At 38.3% G+C, this 17,613-nt stretch overlaps 1 protein-coding gene across 3 annotated transcripts in view; it reads left to right on the forward strand.

The window, feature by feature from the left end:
• PDS5A (PDS5 cohesin associated factor A) overlaps positions 1-17,613 on the forward strand; it is a 165,389-nt gene that overhangs the window by 44,899 nt on the left and 102,877 nt on the right. For all 3 annotated transcript variants that reach the window (XM_023224689.2, XM_023224690.2, XM_023224691.1), the window contains 5 exons: positions 7,040-7,243; positions 8,312-8,398; positions 8,933-9,030; positions 12,133-12,259; positions 14,433-14,513. In XM_023224689.2, coding sequence (XP_023080457.1) covers positions 7,040-7,243; positions 8,312-8,398; positions 8,933-9,030; positions 12,133-12,259; positions 14,433-14,513 — 597 coding nt within the window. The remainder of the gene's footprint in view (positions 1-7,039; positions 7,244-8,311; positions 8,399-8,932; positions 9,031-12,132; positions 12,260-14,432; positions 14,514-17,613) is intronic.

A 17,613-nucleotide genomic window follows, 5' to 3' on the forward strand; every position in this document is an offset into this window, starting at 1 on the left:
GACGGAGTTTGTAATGAGCCGAGATTGCGCCACTGCACTCCAGCCTGGGTGACAGTGAAACTGTGTCTCAAATAAATAAATAAATAATAAATAAAAATATAGTGCTTTCCTTGAGTTGTGAGTTATTCTAGCAAATTTTTAAACCTATGTATGTATGTATACCACAACAGAGAAAATCTTTGCAAGTTTTGGTTAGGTAATGATTTCTTAGGTAGGACGCACAAAGCACAAACCATAAAAGAAAATAGTTGATAAAGTTAGATTACATTAATTAATCCTTCATCAATTAAATTTTTCTATGCTGTTAAAGACAAGCCTCAGACTGGGAGAATATATTTGCAATATACATATCTGATAAAGGATTGGTACCCAGAATATATGACAGCTGAAAACACATACGGAAAAAAGAAAAGAGATTTGGAGAGGCATATCACCAAGAAAATGTAGAGTAAATGGCAAATACGTGAAGAGATGCTTAATTTTGAGTTAATTTGTCTCAAAAAATAATATTTATAGAGTGCTGGAATGTAAATACTCAGTAAATGTTAATCATTATTAATAGTATTGGTGTTAGTGTTTCTTTTTTATCAATATTATAAAAACCTAGCTGTGGGCAAAATACTTTGATTTTTTTCCTGCTCGTTTCTTCAAAGACAAAAAGAAATACTAAGACCGCAATAGATAAATAGCCAGAGGGTATTAAAACACAATCCACAGGAAAAAACCTCACACAGACATACCAAGAAACTGTTTCTCATAAGTGTATGATAAATTAGATGAGGTAAGAAGAGATTAGTCTACAAAGAGCCAATAGCATTTAAAAAGACCCAAAGGGCACAGGGGATTCTGACGCATTTAAGGATCTGAGAAAATCAGTCATGTTTCGAATACCAGTCAAGCTTTAGTTATGTTATTTTAAGCAGACAGGGAACTTGGTATTTAAAAAGTGATTTGGAATTGCTGGAAGAGCACCCTTAATTCAGGCTTACAGGACTAGACTCCCAGAACACTTCATATAGCTGGCCCACAAGAAGAGCTGAATTCTGTGCTGTAATCAGAAGGGGGGGAAATCAGGAAGCCACCCTGGAGCTCTTAAGTAGAGACACTTTTAGCCGTAATCCAGTGATTAGGAAGTCACCATTGGTATAATTTGCTACAGAGCCTCACGCAGTTGAATAGATTAGTACCAGCACAAAATGGATGATTCTTCCCTCTGTCTTCACAATACTAACAGCCAGTCAGTAGAAAGCTGCTGTGTATGTGCATGCCCGCACACACACACACAACACCTCACTCCATACTTGCCATATGACAACAGTAGAAACTACACCACCACCTCTTCTGAACTTTCACCTTCCAAATCTTGAATAAGTGCCTCTGATGGGCTATACCAGAATTACGACTTCAACTCCATTGCAAGGGAATCTAGGAAATGTGGTTTTTAGCCTCAGTACAGCACATTAAAAATGTGCACAGAATGACATATTTAAAAAAAGAGAAGAATGAATGGAATTTCATTTGTGTTCCTGTGTGGTAAAGCAAAATCCAGTGGCTTAAAATGAATACTTGTTTCTTACAATTCTATGAATAGACTTTGTGGTCCTTCTTTTCCATGTGGTGCCTGCCAGGCTCAGTTTTTTTTTTTTTTTAAACAGTTTATTTTATTTTATTTTATTTATTTTATTTTATTTTATTTTTTATTATTTTAATTTTATTTTATTTTATTTTTTTTTTTTTTTTTGAGACGGAGTCTCCCTCTGTCACCCAGGCTGGAGTGCTGTGGCCGGATCTCAGCTCACTGCAAGCTCTGCCTCCCGGGTTCACGCCATTCTCCTGCCTCAGCCTCCCAGGTAGCTGGGACTACAGGCGCCGCCACCTCGCCCGGCTAGTTTTTTGTAGTTTTTAGTAGAGACAGGGTTTCACCGTGTTAGCCAGGATGGTCTCAATCTCCTGACCTCGTGATCCGCCCATCTCGGCCTCCCAAAGTGCTGGGATTACAGGTTTGAGCCACCGCGCCCGGCCTATTTTAATTTAATAACAATCTGGGAAGTCTGCATCAGCTGTTCCAGTGTGGTATCAAGTGCAGTTGGGAATTCAGAAATCTCAGTGGAACTGTTAGTGTAGCGAACCTTGTAGGTAAAATATATGCATACTTTAACTCTTACTTTTCTAGAGATAGTGTTTTGTTCTGTCACCAGGCTGAAGTACATTGGTATGATCATAGCTCACTGCAGCCTAGAGCTTCTGGGCTCAAGCAGTCATCTTGTGTCAGCCTCCCAGGTAGCTGAGATTATAAGTGCAAGCCACCATTCTTGATAATACATACATACTTTTGATAGCACACATGAACAGATCTCTCTGAAATTGCCCTCAATGATTTCATTCTCAGCAAACTGATCTGGGTCACTCAACATGTTTTGGTTTTGATTTTGAGACAGAGTTTTGCTTTTGTCACCCAGGCTGGAGTGCAATGGCACGATCTTGGCTTACTGCAGTCTCTGCCTGCCAGATTCAAGCGATACTCTTGCCTCATCCTCCCGAGTAGCTGGGGCTACAGGCACCCACCACCATACCTGGCTAATTTTTGTATTTTGGGTTGAGACAGGGTTTCACCATGTTGGTCAGGATGGTCTTGAACTCCTGACCTCATGTGATCCACCCACCTCAGCCTCCCAAAGTGCTGGGATTATAGGCATGAGCCACTGTGCTCGGCTTCAACATGGCTTTTGATTGTTCCTCATGTTAGTGCATGTTCTCTCTCTCTCTCTCTCTCTCTCGTTTTTTTTTTTTTGAAATGGAATCTTGCTCTTGTAGCCCAGGCTGGAGTACAGTGGTGTGATCTCAGCTTACTGCAACCTCCGCCTCCTGGGTTCAAGCGGTTCTCCTGCCCCAGCCTCCTGAGTAACTAGGATTACAGGCGCACACCACCAGGCCCGGCTAATTTTTTTATTTTTAGTAGAGATGGGATTTCACCGTATTGGCCAGGCTGATCTCGAACTCCTGACCTCGTGATCCGCCTGCCTCAGCCTCCCAAAGTGCTGGGATTACAGGTGTGACCCACCACGCTTAGCACTGCATGTTCTCTTTTTATAATAAATTCATGACCATTGGAAGATACCAGTTTGACATATATGGCATCAGGACCTTCACAGCCACCACAGGTTTTCTCCCCTTCATTGTATGTATTTATGAAGCTCTACTTTGCTTCTACAGGGCCACTCTTGTGGCTAAATTTAGATGACAGCTCAGTGAGGTCACCTTAGTTCTCTTCCACGTAGTCTATGTGATATACACAGCCTCTGTTTTTGAATAGTCTGGGATTCCTAATAGCATGGTGGGTACATTCCCATAGGGGCATTGCAGTCTCAATGTACAAATGCCTATCAGGCCTGTTCTTGCATCAGGCTGACTAATGTCTCTTTGGTCAAAATAAGTCACCTAGACTGGGCACGGAGGCTCATGCCTGTAATCCCAGCATTTGGGGAGGCTGAGGCAGGTGGATCACCTGAGGTCGGGAGGTTGATGACCAGCCTGGCCAACGTGGTGAAATCCTGTCTCTACTAAAAACGCAAAAATTAGCCAGATGTGGTGGCGAGTGCCTGTAGTTCCCAGCTACTCAGGAGGCTGAGGCAGGAGAATTTCTTGAACCTGGGAGGCAGAGATTGCAGTGAACCAAGATCATGCCACTATAGTTTAGCCTGGGCGACAGAGCGAGACTTTCTTAAAAAAAAAAAAAAGTCACATGGCCAAATCCAGAGTCATTGTGGGAGAAGACTATACAAGATATATATATGAGAAGGCATTGTATCATATAACCTCCAATATAGCCCTGAATGATCCTTATTTCCTTGTATTTACTCCCTACAACACTGAACGGGGCTGACCTGAGTAACCAACAGGCTGTGGTAGAAGTGACAATGTATGCCTTTCAAGGTTAGATCATAAAAGACTGCCACTTCAGATTTGCTCTCTTGGATCTTGCACCAGGGGAAAACCAACTAACTGCCTTTTCACTCGAGCTGTCAAGAAAGGCCCATGTAGTGAGGAACTGAGGCCTTTCAACAGCCAGTGTCAACTTAGAACCATAAGAATGAGTTACCTTCAAAACACACCCTCCATGCCCAGTCAAGCCTTCAGGTAACTGCAGCCTTGACCAGGTACAGCCTCTTGAGAGATTCCAGGCCCACACAACTTAGCTAAGCCACTTTCCAATTCTTCAACTACATATGATAAATATTATTGTTTTAAGGCACTGAGTTTTGGGATAGTTTATTACATAGCAATAATTTAAAAATATTTTTTAGCCTGGGCAACATATGGCAAAATCCCATCTCTACAAACACACAAAAAAAGTACAAAACTTAGCCAGGTGCGGTGGCGTGTGCCTGTAGTACCAGCTGCTCAGGGGGCTGAGGTGGAAGGATCTCTTGAACCTGGGAGGTGGAAGTTGCAGAGCTGAGATTGTACTACTGTCCAGCCCGGGCGGCAGAGCCAGACCTTTATCTTGGACTCCTGGGCTAAGCAGTCCTCCTGACTTGGCCTCCCAAAGTGCTAGGATTACAGGTGTGAGCCACCATGCCCAGCCCTTCTCTATCTTTTGCTTCACAAACCCTGGTTCTAGTTTATTTGGATTTATCTAATTTCTCTAGATGGAAATATAGATGATGGATTTTTCATTCTTTTGTAAAATACACATTTAAGGTTATAAATTTTCTTTAAGTACAGTGGTAAGTGCATCCTATGAGTTTTGGTAGTTCATATTTACATTATAATTCAGTTCAAAATATTTTCTCATTTCCATTATGATTCCTTCTTTTATCAGTTACACTTTCCTAAATATTTAAGGAAGAAATAAAACCAGCCTTACCAGCATACTTTTGATATACTGCGATAGAAAAAAAGAAGGATTACTGCTTATTTTGTTTCAAGCCAGTATAATTTAGTACTAAAACCTGATACGGTTGTCTTTAGAAGTTATAAGCCAGTTTCTTTCATATAATTACAAAGAAATAGAAATAATGTAATAGCAAATAAAATATAATACATAAAGTGTTATGACCAAGTTTATTAAGTGTTAATTCACAAGGCCCCACGATAGGTTGTCTGCAAACTGAGGAGCAAGGAGAGCCAGTCCGAGTCCCAAAACGGAAGAACTTGGAGTCTGATGTTTGAGGACAGGAAGCATCCAGCACGGGAGAAATATGTAGGCTGGGAAGCTAGTCCCGCTTTCCCTTTTCACATTTTTCTACCTACTTTATATTTGCTGGAAGCTGATTAGATTGTGCTCACCAGCTTCAGGTGGACCTGCCTTCCCCAGCCCGCTGACTCAAATGTAATCTCTTTTGGCAACACACACACAGGCACACCCAGGATTAGTACTTTGTATCCTTCAATCCAATCAAGTTGACACTTAGTTTAAGACACACAGATTAAGTAAACTATGATTTATAATTAGAGAATAATTTTTAAGGTCTGGAGAAATTATTGTGATTTGGTACATAAAGAATTATAGTTATTTGCATGATTACAGAGAAAACAGGCCAGCATAAAGTACACAAGAATGTGAATAGTAGTTTCTGGAGTTGATAAATTATGGATTTTTCTTTTATTATTTTTTTCATGATTATTTGCATTTTATAATGATTCCAAGGTGTGTATTGGTTAAGTTTATAACCATAAATAACAACAGGTTGGCCGGGCGCGGTGGCTCAAGCCTGTAATCCCAGCACTTTGGGAGGCCGAGACGGGCGGATCATGAGGTCAGGAGATCGAGACCATCCTGGCTAACACGGTGAAACCCCGTCTCTACTAAAATATACGAAAAACTAGCCGGGCGAGGTGGCGGGCGCCTGTAGTCCCAGCTACTCCGGAGGCTGAGGCAGGAGAACGGCGTGAACCCGGGAAGCGGAGCTTGCAGTGAGCTGAGATCCGGCCACTGCACTCCAGCCCGGGCAACAGAGCAAGACTCCCTCTCAAAAAAAAAAAAAAAAAAAAAAAAGGTTAATTATACTTAAATCTTTTAATTAGAAATATGACTGCATTAAAATAATTCTAAAATGCCTTTTTTTTTTTTTTTTTAAAGACAGTGTCTCTGTCGCCTAGTCTGGAGTGCAGTGGTATGATCTTGGCACACTGCAATCTCCACCTCCTGAGCTCAAGGGATTCTCCCATCTCAGCCTCCCATGCAGCTGGGACTACAGACACATGCTACCATACCCAGCTAGCTTTTGTATTTTTTGTAGAGACAGGGTCTTGCCATGTTGTCCAGCCTGGAAAATGACTTTTTATTGTGAAGTGTAAAAGTCATTAAAGCATGAAATGAAATAGCAATTTTAAGGAGCCTAAACAATGCATCTTTAATCATAAAATATAAAAGAAACGTAGTCAATGATGTTGCCAAATATCAGATGAATATTATTGTCCACATGGGGCCAGAGACTACCTGGGCTAGATTTAAAATGAGTAATAAGAGGCTTAAGTTCTTCATAAATGAGGTGCTAGTTCAGATAATGTGTCTAAGAAGTTGATACTTGTTTATGGGTTTTTCTGGCCGTTTCATGCTTGTGATCTTTTCTGAAATTCTTTTTTTTTTTTTTTTGAGGCGGAGTCTGGCTCTGCCGCCCAGGCTGGAGTGCTGTGGCCGGATCTCAGCTCACTGCAAGCTCCGCCTCCCGGGTTCACGCCATTCTCCTGCCTCAGCCTCCAGAGTAGCTGGGACTATAGTCGCCCGCCACCTCGCCCAGCTAGTTTTTTTGTATTTTTTAGTAGAGACGGAGTTTCACCGTGTTAGGCAGGATGATGTCGATCTCCTGACCTCATGATCCACCTGTCTCGGCCTCCCAAAGTGCTGGGATTACAGGCTTGAGCCACCGCGCCTGGCCTGAAATTCTTAAATGAAGATTTATAAAAAGTTGACTGTCAATTGTCTAGTGACCACCAATTGCTAATGGAAATGACTTAAAAAAAAAAAAAATTACATCCTCCACTGATTTCTAAATGCCAGGAGTTGATTATTTTGTGTTTTTGTACATTTTTACAGATGGTAGTGAAAACTTTTATGGATATGGATCAGGACTCAGAAGATGAAAAACAGCAGTATCTCCCACTAGCCTTGCATCTTGCATCTGAATTCTTCCTCAGGAACCCCAATAAAGATGTGCGTCTCCTTGTAGCATGTTGTTTGGCTGATATCTTTCGTATCTATGCCCCGGAAGCTCCATATACTTCCCATGATAAACTTAAGGTAAATACAGTCTTTTTCATTTTATTATATTTTTCATTCACCGCTGTTCAGAAGGTATACTTTTATTTTTATATTTTACCTTTATGAACATAGGTTTCATATTAGTCTCTTCATCTTAAGAATATATCATAAGTTGCAAAATTATTCATTCAGTTAGTATTTCCACAAATAACTGGGTTGGTTGGTTGTTTGATTTGAAGCATAGAAAGGTGTGGTTCAGAACTAGTCCCTGTATGCTCAAATCCAATTTTCAGGTGGCTATGTTCCAGGGATAAATAGCAGATTAATGATACTTCTTAAAATAATAGCATACCAGAATTTACATATTCATATGACTGTTTTCCCCTATAAGTTATTCAGCGTGCAAAACTATAGCTCATCTTGGTCATTCTACCTTTGTTCAAGTGTTTGTGGAACTCATATTGATCTCTTGAGGAGATTTTGTATTTTGAATAATTTTATTCTTGGCAGATTTTAATCCTGTAGGCTGCTTTCTTTAAAAATAGTCCTAAAATTATTTTGTATTATATTGATACTACTATGAGTTAAAACTTCTAAAGAAAGCTTATTAAGAAATGAAAGACTATCATCATGAAACATAGTACCATTGGACTAGTCTTTTGCCTTTTTTCACACTCAACTTCGTAGTCATACATCAACTTCAAAACATTGGCTAAAAATTACTGTTTACTTGTAGGAAATAGTAATGGAAATACTCATATCCAACTCCTTAAAATGAAGATAGTTTTTGCCACTATGCAAGGTGGAGATAGTGAGTAAAGTGAAAGCATGATAGTAGAAGAAAATATAATGAGATACAGAGCCCGTGGTCCTCTCTGAAAGAGAAAGCCTAAAGATTTGTGGTTTATTTTTGCTTCTAGAGAGTATAATTTTATTTGATTGGATCTTTTGAATCATTTTGAATAATAGACTAGGCCAATCCCAAGACATTCATCTAAAGGGGAATTTTCTTTTATTGTAGTTTGTACACAAATAATAAATTTACATACTATTAGTGTGTTGTGAAAGAAAAGTATTTGTGTCTAATATGTTTTTTTTTTTTAACAGGACATCTTTTTGTTTATTACCAGACAATTAAAAGGTTTGGAGGATACAAAGAGTCCACAGTTTAATAGATACTTTTATTTATTAGAGGTAAAAAAAAAAAAAACTTTATTTAATAACTTATATTATTTCACATGATAGAAAATTCTTCATGTTAACTTTGTAATGTAAAATGAGTCTTTTTGTTTTATTCAAAGCCTATAATATCTTTTACATTTCATAAGGAAAATATTATTTTATTTTTCTTCCTATCCTGAAGAGAAAAAGTATATTCTGATGGACAAACTGTAGATTATTTGAAACTATGCCTTTTGTTTGTATCTTTCTATTTTTATTATTTTTTATTCTAGAAACAGATTTTTTAACTGCTTCTTAAATTTTGTGTGTAAATATATCTAACAACTTAAAAATATTGAGTATTTTTCAGTTTGAGAAAATTGATGCCATCAGGTATATATCTTTTTCAAGGTCAGAATATGTGATTAACACTTAAAATTTTATATGTTGAGTCTTTATAGACTTTAATATGTTTCTAACTCTAAAAATTAATTTTTACTGTATTTTTATTATATAACTATTCTGTTTATATATGTATAATTCAATAATTATTTTTATTTATTTAAGAATTTAGCTTGGGTTAAATCATATAACATCTGCTTTGAATTGGAAGATTGCAATGAAATTTTTATTCAGCTTTTTAGGACTCTCTTCTCAGTGATCAAGTAAGTTATTTTTTAAGCATTTCTGCCTGTCTCTTTTTCTTGATTTATATATTCAGATGTTGTATACCCTACATCTACACTAAGATATTTCAGAGTTATAAGGAATCGTTTTCCTTAGAAAACTTAACATGAAGGGGGAAGTAAAAATTCTATTGTCCGAACACTGCCTTTGACCTTCTACTACCATTTTAAATTATGCTATCAGTCTACTGGTTGGCCCTTCAGTGCCCCAGTCTGTTCTGGAGGCTGTGGACCAGTAGAGAAGTATAAAGTGGCGCTCTTGTTTTGAAGGAACTTACTATCTAATAGAGGCAACCACATATGGTTGTAAAGCAAATCCTCCAAAACCTTACATTAATACAATGAAGTATTAAGTTATGAGGTAGAAATTATGCATGTTGTATGTACCATTAGTACTGGGAGACATAATAGCTCAGTCTTTAAGCTCACTAACTTTGACAACTTCTTATTCTAGACCTAGAAAAAAAGTCTTAAACATTGCCTAAACTGGCCTTCTCTTTATAGAAATAGGGAAAGTAATCCAGAGCCAGGAAGTGTAGTGGCTTGCCCAAGGACCAGTTGCTGAACAGGAGGCTCAAATTCTGATTTTAGCCCATGTTTTTCGGTTTGTGAGTTTTTTTGTTTTTGCTTGGTTTTTTGTGTGTGTGGAGTTTTTTGTTGTTGTTGTTTTCTTCTGTGTGGGTTGTTTTGTTTTGTTTTTTTTGAGACAGTGTTTTGCTCTGTGTCACCCATGCTGGAGTGCAGTGGTTCCATCTTGGCTCACTGCAACTTCCACCTCCCGGGTTCAAGCAATCCTCCTGCCTCAGCCTCCTGAGTAGCTGGGACTACAGGTGTGTGCCACCACGCCCGGCTAATTTTTGTATTTTTAGTAGAGATAGAGTTTCGCCCTGTTGGCCAGACTGGTCTCAAACTTTTGACCTCCAGTGATCCCCCCACCTCAGCCTCCCAAAGTGCTGGGTTTACAGGTGTGAGCTCCTATGCCCAGCCTGGTTTGTTTTTTGTATAGTAAATCAAGTACTGCTATGAGATGTGTTCTAGAACATTACATTATATATAAACATATCTCACGTAAGTTTTCTAGTAGTCACATTAATAGAAAAGTAAAAACAAGTGAAATTCATTTTGATAATATATTTTATTTATTCCACTGTATCCAAAAGTATTTTCATTCCAACATGTGGCCCTTGTCATGTTTCACATGTTCACCAGCCACATGTGGCAAATGGCTTGCATATTGAACAGCACATTTCCAGAGTTTTCTGGAGATTTTTGTGAATGCTATATCATATTTTCTTTTTCCTTAGATGGAATGGTAGGATTAGGCATGATCCTGAAACAAACAGGGAAGGATCACTCCAGCTTGGCATAGGATAGAAGCTTGTAGAAAGACAGCATGAGAAAAAACTTCCTGTGGCATTTGACTAGCAGTAAGCCTTTAAAGTAAATGATAGAACATATAAACCTTACCTTTGTGTTTGTTAGCTTTTGCTGCATTACAAAGTAACCTAAAACTTGATAGGTTAAGACAGCCACCATTTTATTTAGCTCGTGATTCTGCTTGGCAGTTGATTTTATTTGGGTTGGATTTGCACCTGTGTTTGTAGTCAGTTGGCAGGATATCTGGCCGATACTTGGCTGTTGGCTGAGGTGGACTGAAGTGATAGAACTGGGTCACATGTCTCACCCATTCAGGAGGTCAGCCCAGGCCTCTTCATATGCTAAGTTCAAAAGTAGCAAGAAAGGGCAGGCCTCACTGTGGAAGCACTTGAAACTGATTCTTGGCCTTATATTTTATACTTCATTGATTTTTCATTTGTCTGTTTGAAATTCTTTGAGAGGTACTGGGATGACATTTTCAGAAAAACCTTCTAGTTATTGAAAGCATTTTAGATGAAACTTTTGATTTTCAGTATTGGTAAATTAAAACTTCTAGTGGCAAGGATACGTCAATAATTGCTTATGTTGGCTTATGCATTTGGGGGTATTTAAATAGGTTTTTATCTTAATTTGAGGAATTTATTAAGACCTGAGGTGTGGGAGTTGAAAAAAATGTCTGCCTTTATTATCATACTTTTTGTTTGTTTCCTTAAAATTTTATCACCTTTAAAAATCTGGGACATGTAAGCAGAAGTGTCCTTTCTTTGAAGTGGAGGTGTGTGTGTGTGTTTTGAGACAGGGTCTTGGTCTGTCACCCAGGCTGGAGTGCAGTGGCACAATCATGGCTTGCTGATGTCTCGACCTCCTGGGCTCAAGTGATCCTCCCATATCAGCCTTCTGAGTAGCTGGGGCTATAGGGACACACCACCACGCCTGGCTAATTTTTAATTTTTTTGTAGAGACAGAGTTTCGTCACATTGCCCAGGCTAAAATTGACATTTTTATTAGGCAGAATTTAATTTACTCTTGGAATCCTAGTTGTATAGAGACTTAATTTATTTTAAAGGTCTTTTTTTTTCCTTTTCCTTTTCTTTTCTTTCTTTCTTTCTTTTTTTTTTTTTTTTTTTGATACGGAGTCTCACTCTGTCGCCCAGGCTGGAATGCAGTGGCATGATCTCTGCTCACTGCAAACTCTGCCTCCCAGTTTCAAGTGATTCTTCCACCTCAGCCTCCCCAGTAGCTGGAATTCCAGGCGCCTGCCACCACGCCCCACTAATTTTTGTATTTTTGTAAAGACGGTTTTCACCATGTTGGCCAGGCTGGTCTCAAACTCCTGATGTCAGGTGATCCACTCGCCTCGGCCTCCCAAAGTGCTGGGATTACAGGCGTGAGCCACTGTGCCTGGCCTTTTTCTTTTTTAAAAAAATGTGAATTGAGGAAAATATAGTTTATTAGAAATTAGGTTTGTGTTTGTTTTTATAAAATACAACAATAGCTTACAACTGTTGTAATAGTCAACAAAAGGAGAAAGAAAATAGAGCCCCCCAAATTTCTCTGCCATTATTGGCACTGTCCCTCAAGTGAAAATCCTTTACATGTGAGATTGTTGTTTTAAACTAGGAAGTTTAATTTCCTATTGGAAGCTTGAATTCTCTTATTCTTTTCCTCTTCCTCCTACTTACTCTGTTTTTTTTTTTTTTATAGCAATAGCCACAATAAGAAGGTACAAATGCACATGCTAGATTTGATGAGTTCTATCATCATGGAAGGTGATGGAGTTACTCAAGAGTTATTGGACTCCATTCTTATTAACCTCATTCCTGCACATAAGGTCTGTAAAGTATGAAGATATTAAAGGTTAATATTTAACAGTCATGCTACACATAAGAATGAACAATTGTTTTCAGGCCATTTGCAATCCCATATGATTGTTCCCATGACCATTCTCCACCTCGAATAAAATAGGTTAACATACATTAGTCTTGTGGCTATTATTTTTACAAAATATATTGATTAACATATCATGTAAGAGTTTCATTCAACTGGAACTGAAAATGTTTCGTATTCACACAAATAATCTGAGAATTGTAAGGGGTTGGGGTGTTGTCTTTTTGGTTAATTGTGTTTGGAAAATAAATGTATTTCCTCCTTATTAACATAGATGTGACACATAGGAGTTTGGATTTCTTTTCAGAATCCGTATCGTACCTTTTTCTTAGGTACTCTCAGAAAAAGATTTGGGCAGAAGCTGTATGGTTAATGTTAAGAAGAAAAGGATGATTCAGAGGTGTATCATTCTTCCCCATTTCCTTTTTCTATTTATCTCCACCAGATCCTCCTAAGAATCTGAAGGACTTGGCTGCCCTCAAGCTCCACCACTGGGCTCTACTCAAGCCTACCCCAGTGTTGTTATTTGCCCCCCTGCTTTTTTCTTCTAATGGTTCAGTAACCTATTATCAGATATTAGTGGAAAAATATGTACTCATTCACAGAAAGATACAATTAATTTTAAATTCTTGAGTCTAAATATTATTTATTTTATTCAAATGTAGTTTATAAAATTCTGTAGTTTGTAAAAATTCTGGGACTGTGGCAAAGGAGAGTATATTTTGGCAGATTAAGACAGTATATTTGGTTTTTATATGCTAGGTAAGTAGGTTGGTGGTATGTTTTTGGGACGGGGTCTCACTCTGTCACCTAGGCTGGAGTGCAGCGGCACACGATCTTGCCTCGTTGCAGCCTCTGTCTCCTGGGCTCAAGTGATCCTCCTACCTCAGCCTCCCAAGTAGCTGGCAGTACAAGCATGTGCCACCATACCTGACTTTTTTTTTTTTTTTTTAAGTTTTCTTTGTAGAAACGGGATTTTGCAATGTTTCCTAGGCTTATCTCAAACTCCTGGGCTCAAGTGATCTCCCGCCTTAGCCTCCCAAAGTGCTGAGATAAACAGGCATGAGCAACCACACTGGGCTTAAGAGAATTTTTATTAGTAGTAGGAAATAGACTTCTTTTAATAAATAGAAATAATAACTTAATTTTAAGCAAATCTTATCCTTTGCCAATGAAATAAAAGTGTAGAGCAGGGGTCAAGAAGCTATGGCTTGTTAATCAGATTTGGACCATTGCTTATTTATGTAAGTAAGATCTTACTGGAACACAGCCACGTTCATTCATTTTCATTTTGTTTATATCTGCTTTCATGCTACAACAGCAGAGTTGTGTAGTTGTAGCAGTGATTTGTATGACCCACAAAACCTAAAATATTTACCATGTGGCCCTTCATAGAAGAAGTTTGCTGACCTCTGGCCTAGAGTGTAGGTTTCCTAGCCTCATTTTGGAAGAGGTGTGAGATGATGGTGAATGAATCTGTTTGATCCAAAACTTCAAGATACAGCGGTGTTACTCTGTGTTATTCGAAACAAGAATTCCCTTTTCAGGCATTTAAAAAAAATTAAATATATATTTTCTAAGGTCCTTCTCAGACCTTTTAATTTATTTGAGTACATTGGGACTCTTTAAGCGGAAGCATAGTTTTCAACATTTCAAAAATATAATTGATCAATAACTGTTTATTTGAAACACTTACCAGGTCTACTCTTCTCCAGAGCATACATTGATTAAACAGTGAAATAATTGAGCATGTTGTGTTAGATTGGGGAGTGTATGTGTTTAAGATACATGGGTATAGTTGTTAGTTTACATTGGTTAACATTGGTCTATTTTGAGTTTAGTAAAACTTAATATAGGGTTGTGCTTTTGCTAACTAATCCATTTTAGTTTTTGATTAATAAATGAGTTTGATTTGCGATGTCTGCATTTAAGACCACTTGACTAGAGGATATTTGCAAAACCTTGAAGAGAATTCCGTTATTTTTATTTTTGCTTCATATTTTAGTGAAGAAAAATTTGTATTTTATTACAGATTTGAAGACTACAGTATTCTAATGTTGCTATCTCATAAATTAACAAATTCATTTGTAACTTTCCATGTTTTTATTATTTTTCAGAACTTAAATAAACAGTCTTTTGACCTTGCAAAAGTGCTATTGAAAAGAACAGTCCAGACCATTGAGGCATGCATTGCTAATGTATGTATTTCTTTCTATGTTCATTCTGTATTTTGTAATTCTTAATCCATTGTACTAATTTATTAGAACCTCTTACATAGAAGTTTATTTAGCTTATAAATGTAGAAGAACTTATGTCCAAATGTGACCAAGGTTAGAGAAATGCAGCATAAGCTTCATGACGTTGTTTTTAAAGGGTGGATGTTACCATAAGAAAAGTTGTCTGCAACTCGCATCCCCTTATCTGCATTTGTATTTATATTTATTTCATTGTCTCCCAGATATGCTGATCTCTTTCATTTTTTCTCTACATCTTTATCCTTGGGTCTCTGTGTCTCTCTTTATATATTTTCTTCTTTGTGTCTTTTGGGTCATTCTTCTGAAGTCCTCTAATGTTTCTTCCTTTTTTTTTTTTTCAAAGATTATAGAGATTTATTTAGAAAATTGGTTGTTTTGGCTGTTGTTTTTGGCAAACATTTAAATACTTTGAGTAATGAAAGACTGTGATAGTTGCTATATAGTAATAGTTTTAAAAAACTGTACTGAGGAATTTGTTCTGGGTTTTTTTGTTTTTACTAAAAAAGTTAATAATTTGGAAAAAAGTTTGCAATTTCACCACCTTATAACAACTAATTCCATTGTACATTTGCTCATATTTATAACTATTTTCCCACATACTTTATGAAAAAAAATTTTTTTTTTTTGAAGCGGAGTCTCTCTCCGTCCCCGAGGCTGGAGTACAGTTGTGCAATATTGGCTCATTGCAAACTCCGCCTCCCGGGTTCATGCCATTCTCCTGCCTCAGCCTCCCGAGTAGCTGGGACTACAGGCTCCCACCACCATGCTTGGCTAATTTTTTGTATTTTTAGTAGAGACAGGGTTTCACCGTGTTAACCAGGGTGGTCTCGATCTCCTGACCCCGTGATCCACCCTCCTCAGCCTCCCAAAGTGCTGAGATTACAGGTGTGAGCCACTGCACCTGGCTACTTTATGTAAAATTTTTATTGTCTTTCTTGTATTTACGTATTTTGACATTCTTTTTAAATATATAAGAATGACTGTAAATGTTTCTTGATATGTATTTCCTTATTGTCATAGATTTAGGTCTTTTCAGTTGTTTCTTTCCTAATCATCTTTGTGAATCTTAACATTTATGTGTTGTTAAATTATTTTCCATGGATAAAAATACAAATGAGGCTTTTAATTTAAATGTTATCCTATTAGTATTGCTTGGATTGCTAAATTAATTTTTTTTTTTTTTTTTTTTTTGAGACGAAGTCTGGCTCTGTCGCCCAGGCTGGAATGCGGTGGCGGGATCTCAGGTCACTGCAAGCTCCGCCTCCCAGGTTTACACCATTCTCCTGCCTCCGCCTCCCAAGTAGCTGGGACTACAGGCGCCCGCCTCGTCACCCGGCTAGTTTTTTGTATTCTTTAGTAGAAACAGGGTTTCACCGTATTAGCCAGGATGGTCTCGATCTCCTGACCTTGTGATCCACCCGTCTCGGCCTCCCAAAGTGCTGGGATTACAGGCTTGAGCCACTGCGCCTGGCCGCTAAATTAATATTTAAACAGATTGAACAATAATGGTACTAAAGAAGTGTCTGTCTTCAGCCTTGAATACATTTCTCAATTCTCAGAAATAACCGTCACCGATAGGTTTTCTTATATCCTTTCAGAAGTAGTATTCTATGCCTTTTTTGTGTGTGTGTATGCATATATTTTGATAAAACTGTCTTCTTCATTATTTTCAGTGTCTGCATAGTAAATATGAATTTTTTGGTATTATTCTTATCCAATGGGAATGATTTTTTTTTTTCCTTTTTTTTGGAGATGGAGTCTCACCTTGTTGACCAGGCTGGAATGCAGTGGTGCAATTTCAGCTGACTGCAACCTCTACCTCCCAGGCTCTAGTGATTCTCCTGCTTCAGCCTTCTGAGTGGCTGGACTGCAGGCGTGTGCCACCATACGCTGCTAATTTTTATATTTTTTAGTAGAGATGGGGTTTCACCATGTTGGCCAGGCTGGTCTTGAACTCCTGACCTCAGGTAATCTGCCTGCCTCGGCCTCCCAAAGTGCTGTGATTACAGGTGTGAGCCACTGTGCCTGGCCAATAATGAGCATTTTCTAACTCTTAATTTATGCTGCTTTTCAAATTATGTTACTACCAGAAATGTATGCTTGTATCAGTTGCATACAATTGCCCCTGAGACATTTTAAAAATTGAATTCTTCTGCACTTGTGGCAGTCGTGGTGTGCAGTGCTGGTATCTTTTAATCTGTGCTCTTGGCCTTGTATACTCTTTATTTCCATCTAGCATTTAAAAAAAAAAATCAGTTAGCTTTTGTATTACCAACTTTTTGTTCTTTTTGTCATGCAAGCCAAAACATATTTGACTTTCTCTGAGTATTAAAAGAACCAACCCAACAACAACAAAAAAATCCTTCCCCTTTAAATACTCTTTATTTCTAAACTCATGGAAACGTTATTCTGATTTTTTTTTTTTTTTTTGAAACAGAGTCTTGTTCTGTCCCCCATGCAGAAGGAGTACTGCAACCTCAGCTTCCTAGGGCTTAAATGATCCCCCCTGCCATGGCCTCCTGAGTAGCTGGGGCTATAGGCAAGCACCACCATGCCCAGATAATTTTTTAATTTTTTGTAGAGTCAAGGGTCTCACTGTGTTGCCCAGGCTGGTCTCCAACTCCTGGGCTCAAGATTGTCATGCCTTGGCTTCCCAAAAGTGCTGGGATTATAGCGTGTGCCGCTGTGCCTTTGATTTTTTAAAAAATCAAAGGTTGAGGCCAGGCGCAATGGCTCACACCTGTAATCTCAGTACTTTGGGAGGCCAAGGCCTGTGGATCACCTGAGGTATGGAGTTTGAGACCAGCCTGGCCAACACGGGGAATCCTTGTCTCTACTAAAAATACAAAAATTAGCTGGCCATGGTGGCAGGTTCCTGGGGCTGAAGCAGGAGAATTACTTGAATCTCGGAGGTGGAAGTTGCAGTGAGCCGAGATCACACCACTGTATTCCAGCCTGGGCAACACAGCCAGACTCCATCTCAAAAAAAGAAAAAAAAAAATCAAAGGTTGAGACTTTGTAATATTTCTCTGCTACAAGGAAA

The sequence above is a fragment of the Piliocolobus tephrosceles genome, chromosome 3 (assembly GCF_002776525.5).
Source record: "Piliocolobus tephrosceles isolate RC106 chromosome 3, ASM277652v3, whole genome shotgun sequence".
Taxonomy (NCBI): Eukaryota; Metazoa; Chordata; class Mammalia; order Primates; family Cercopithecidae; genus Piliocolobus; species Piliocolobus tephrosceles.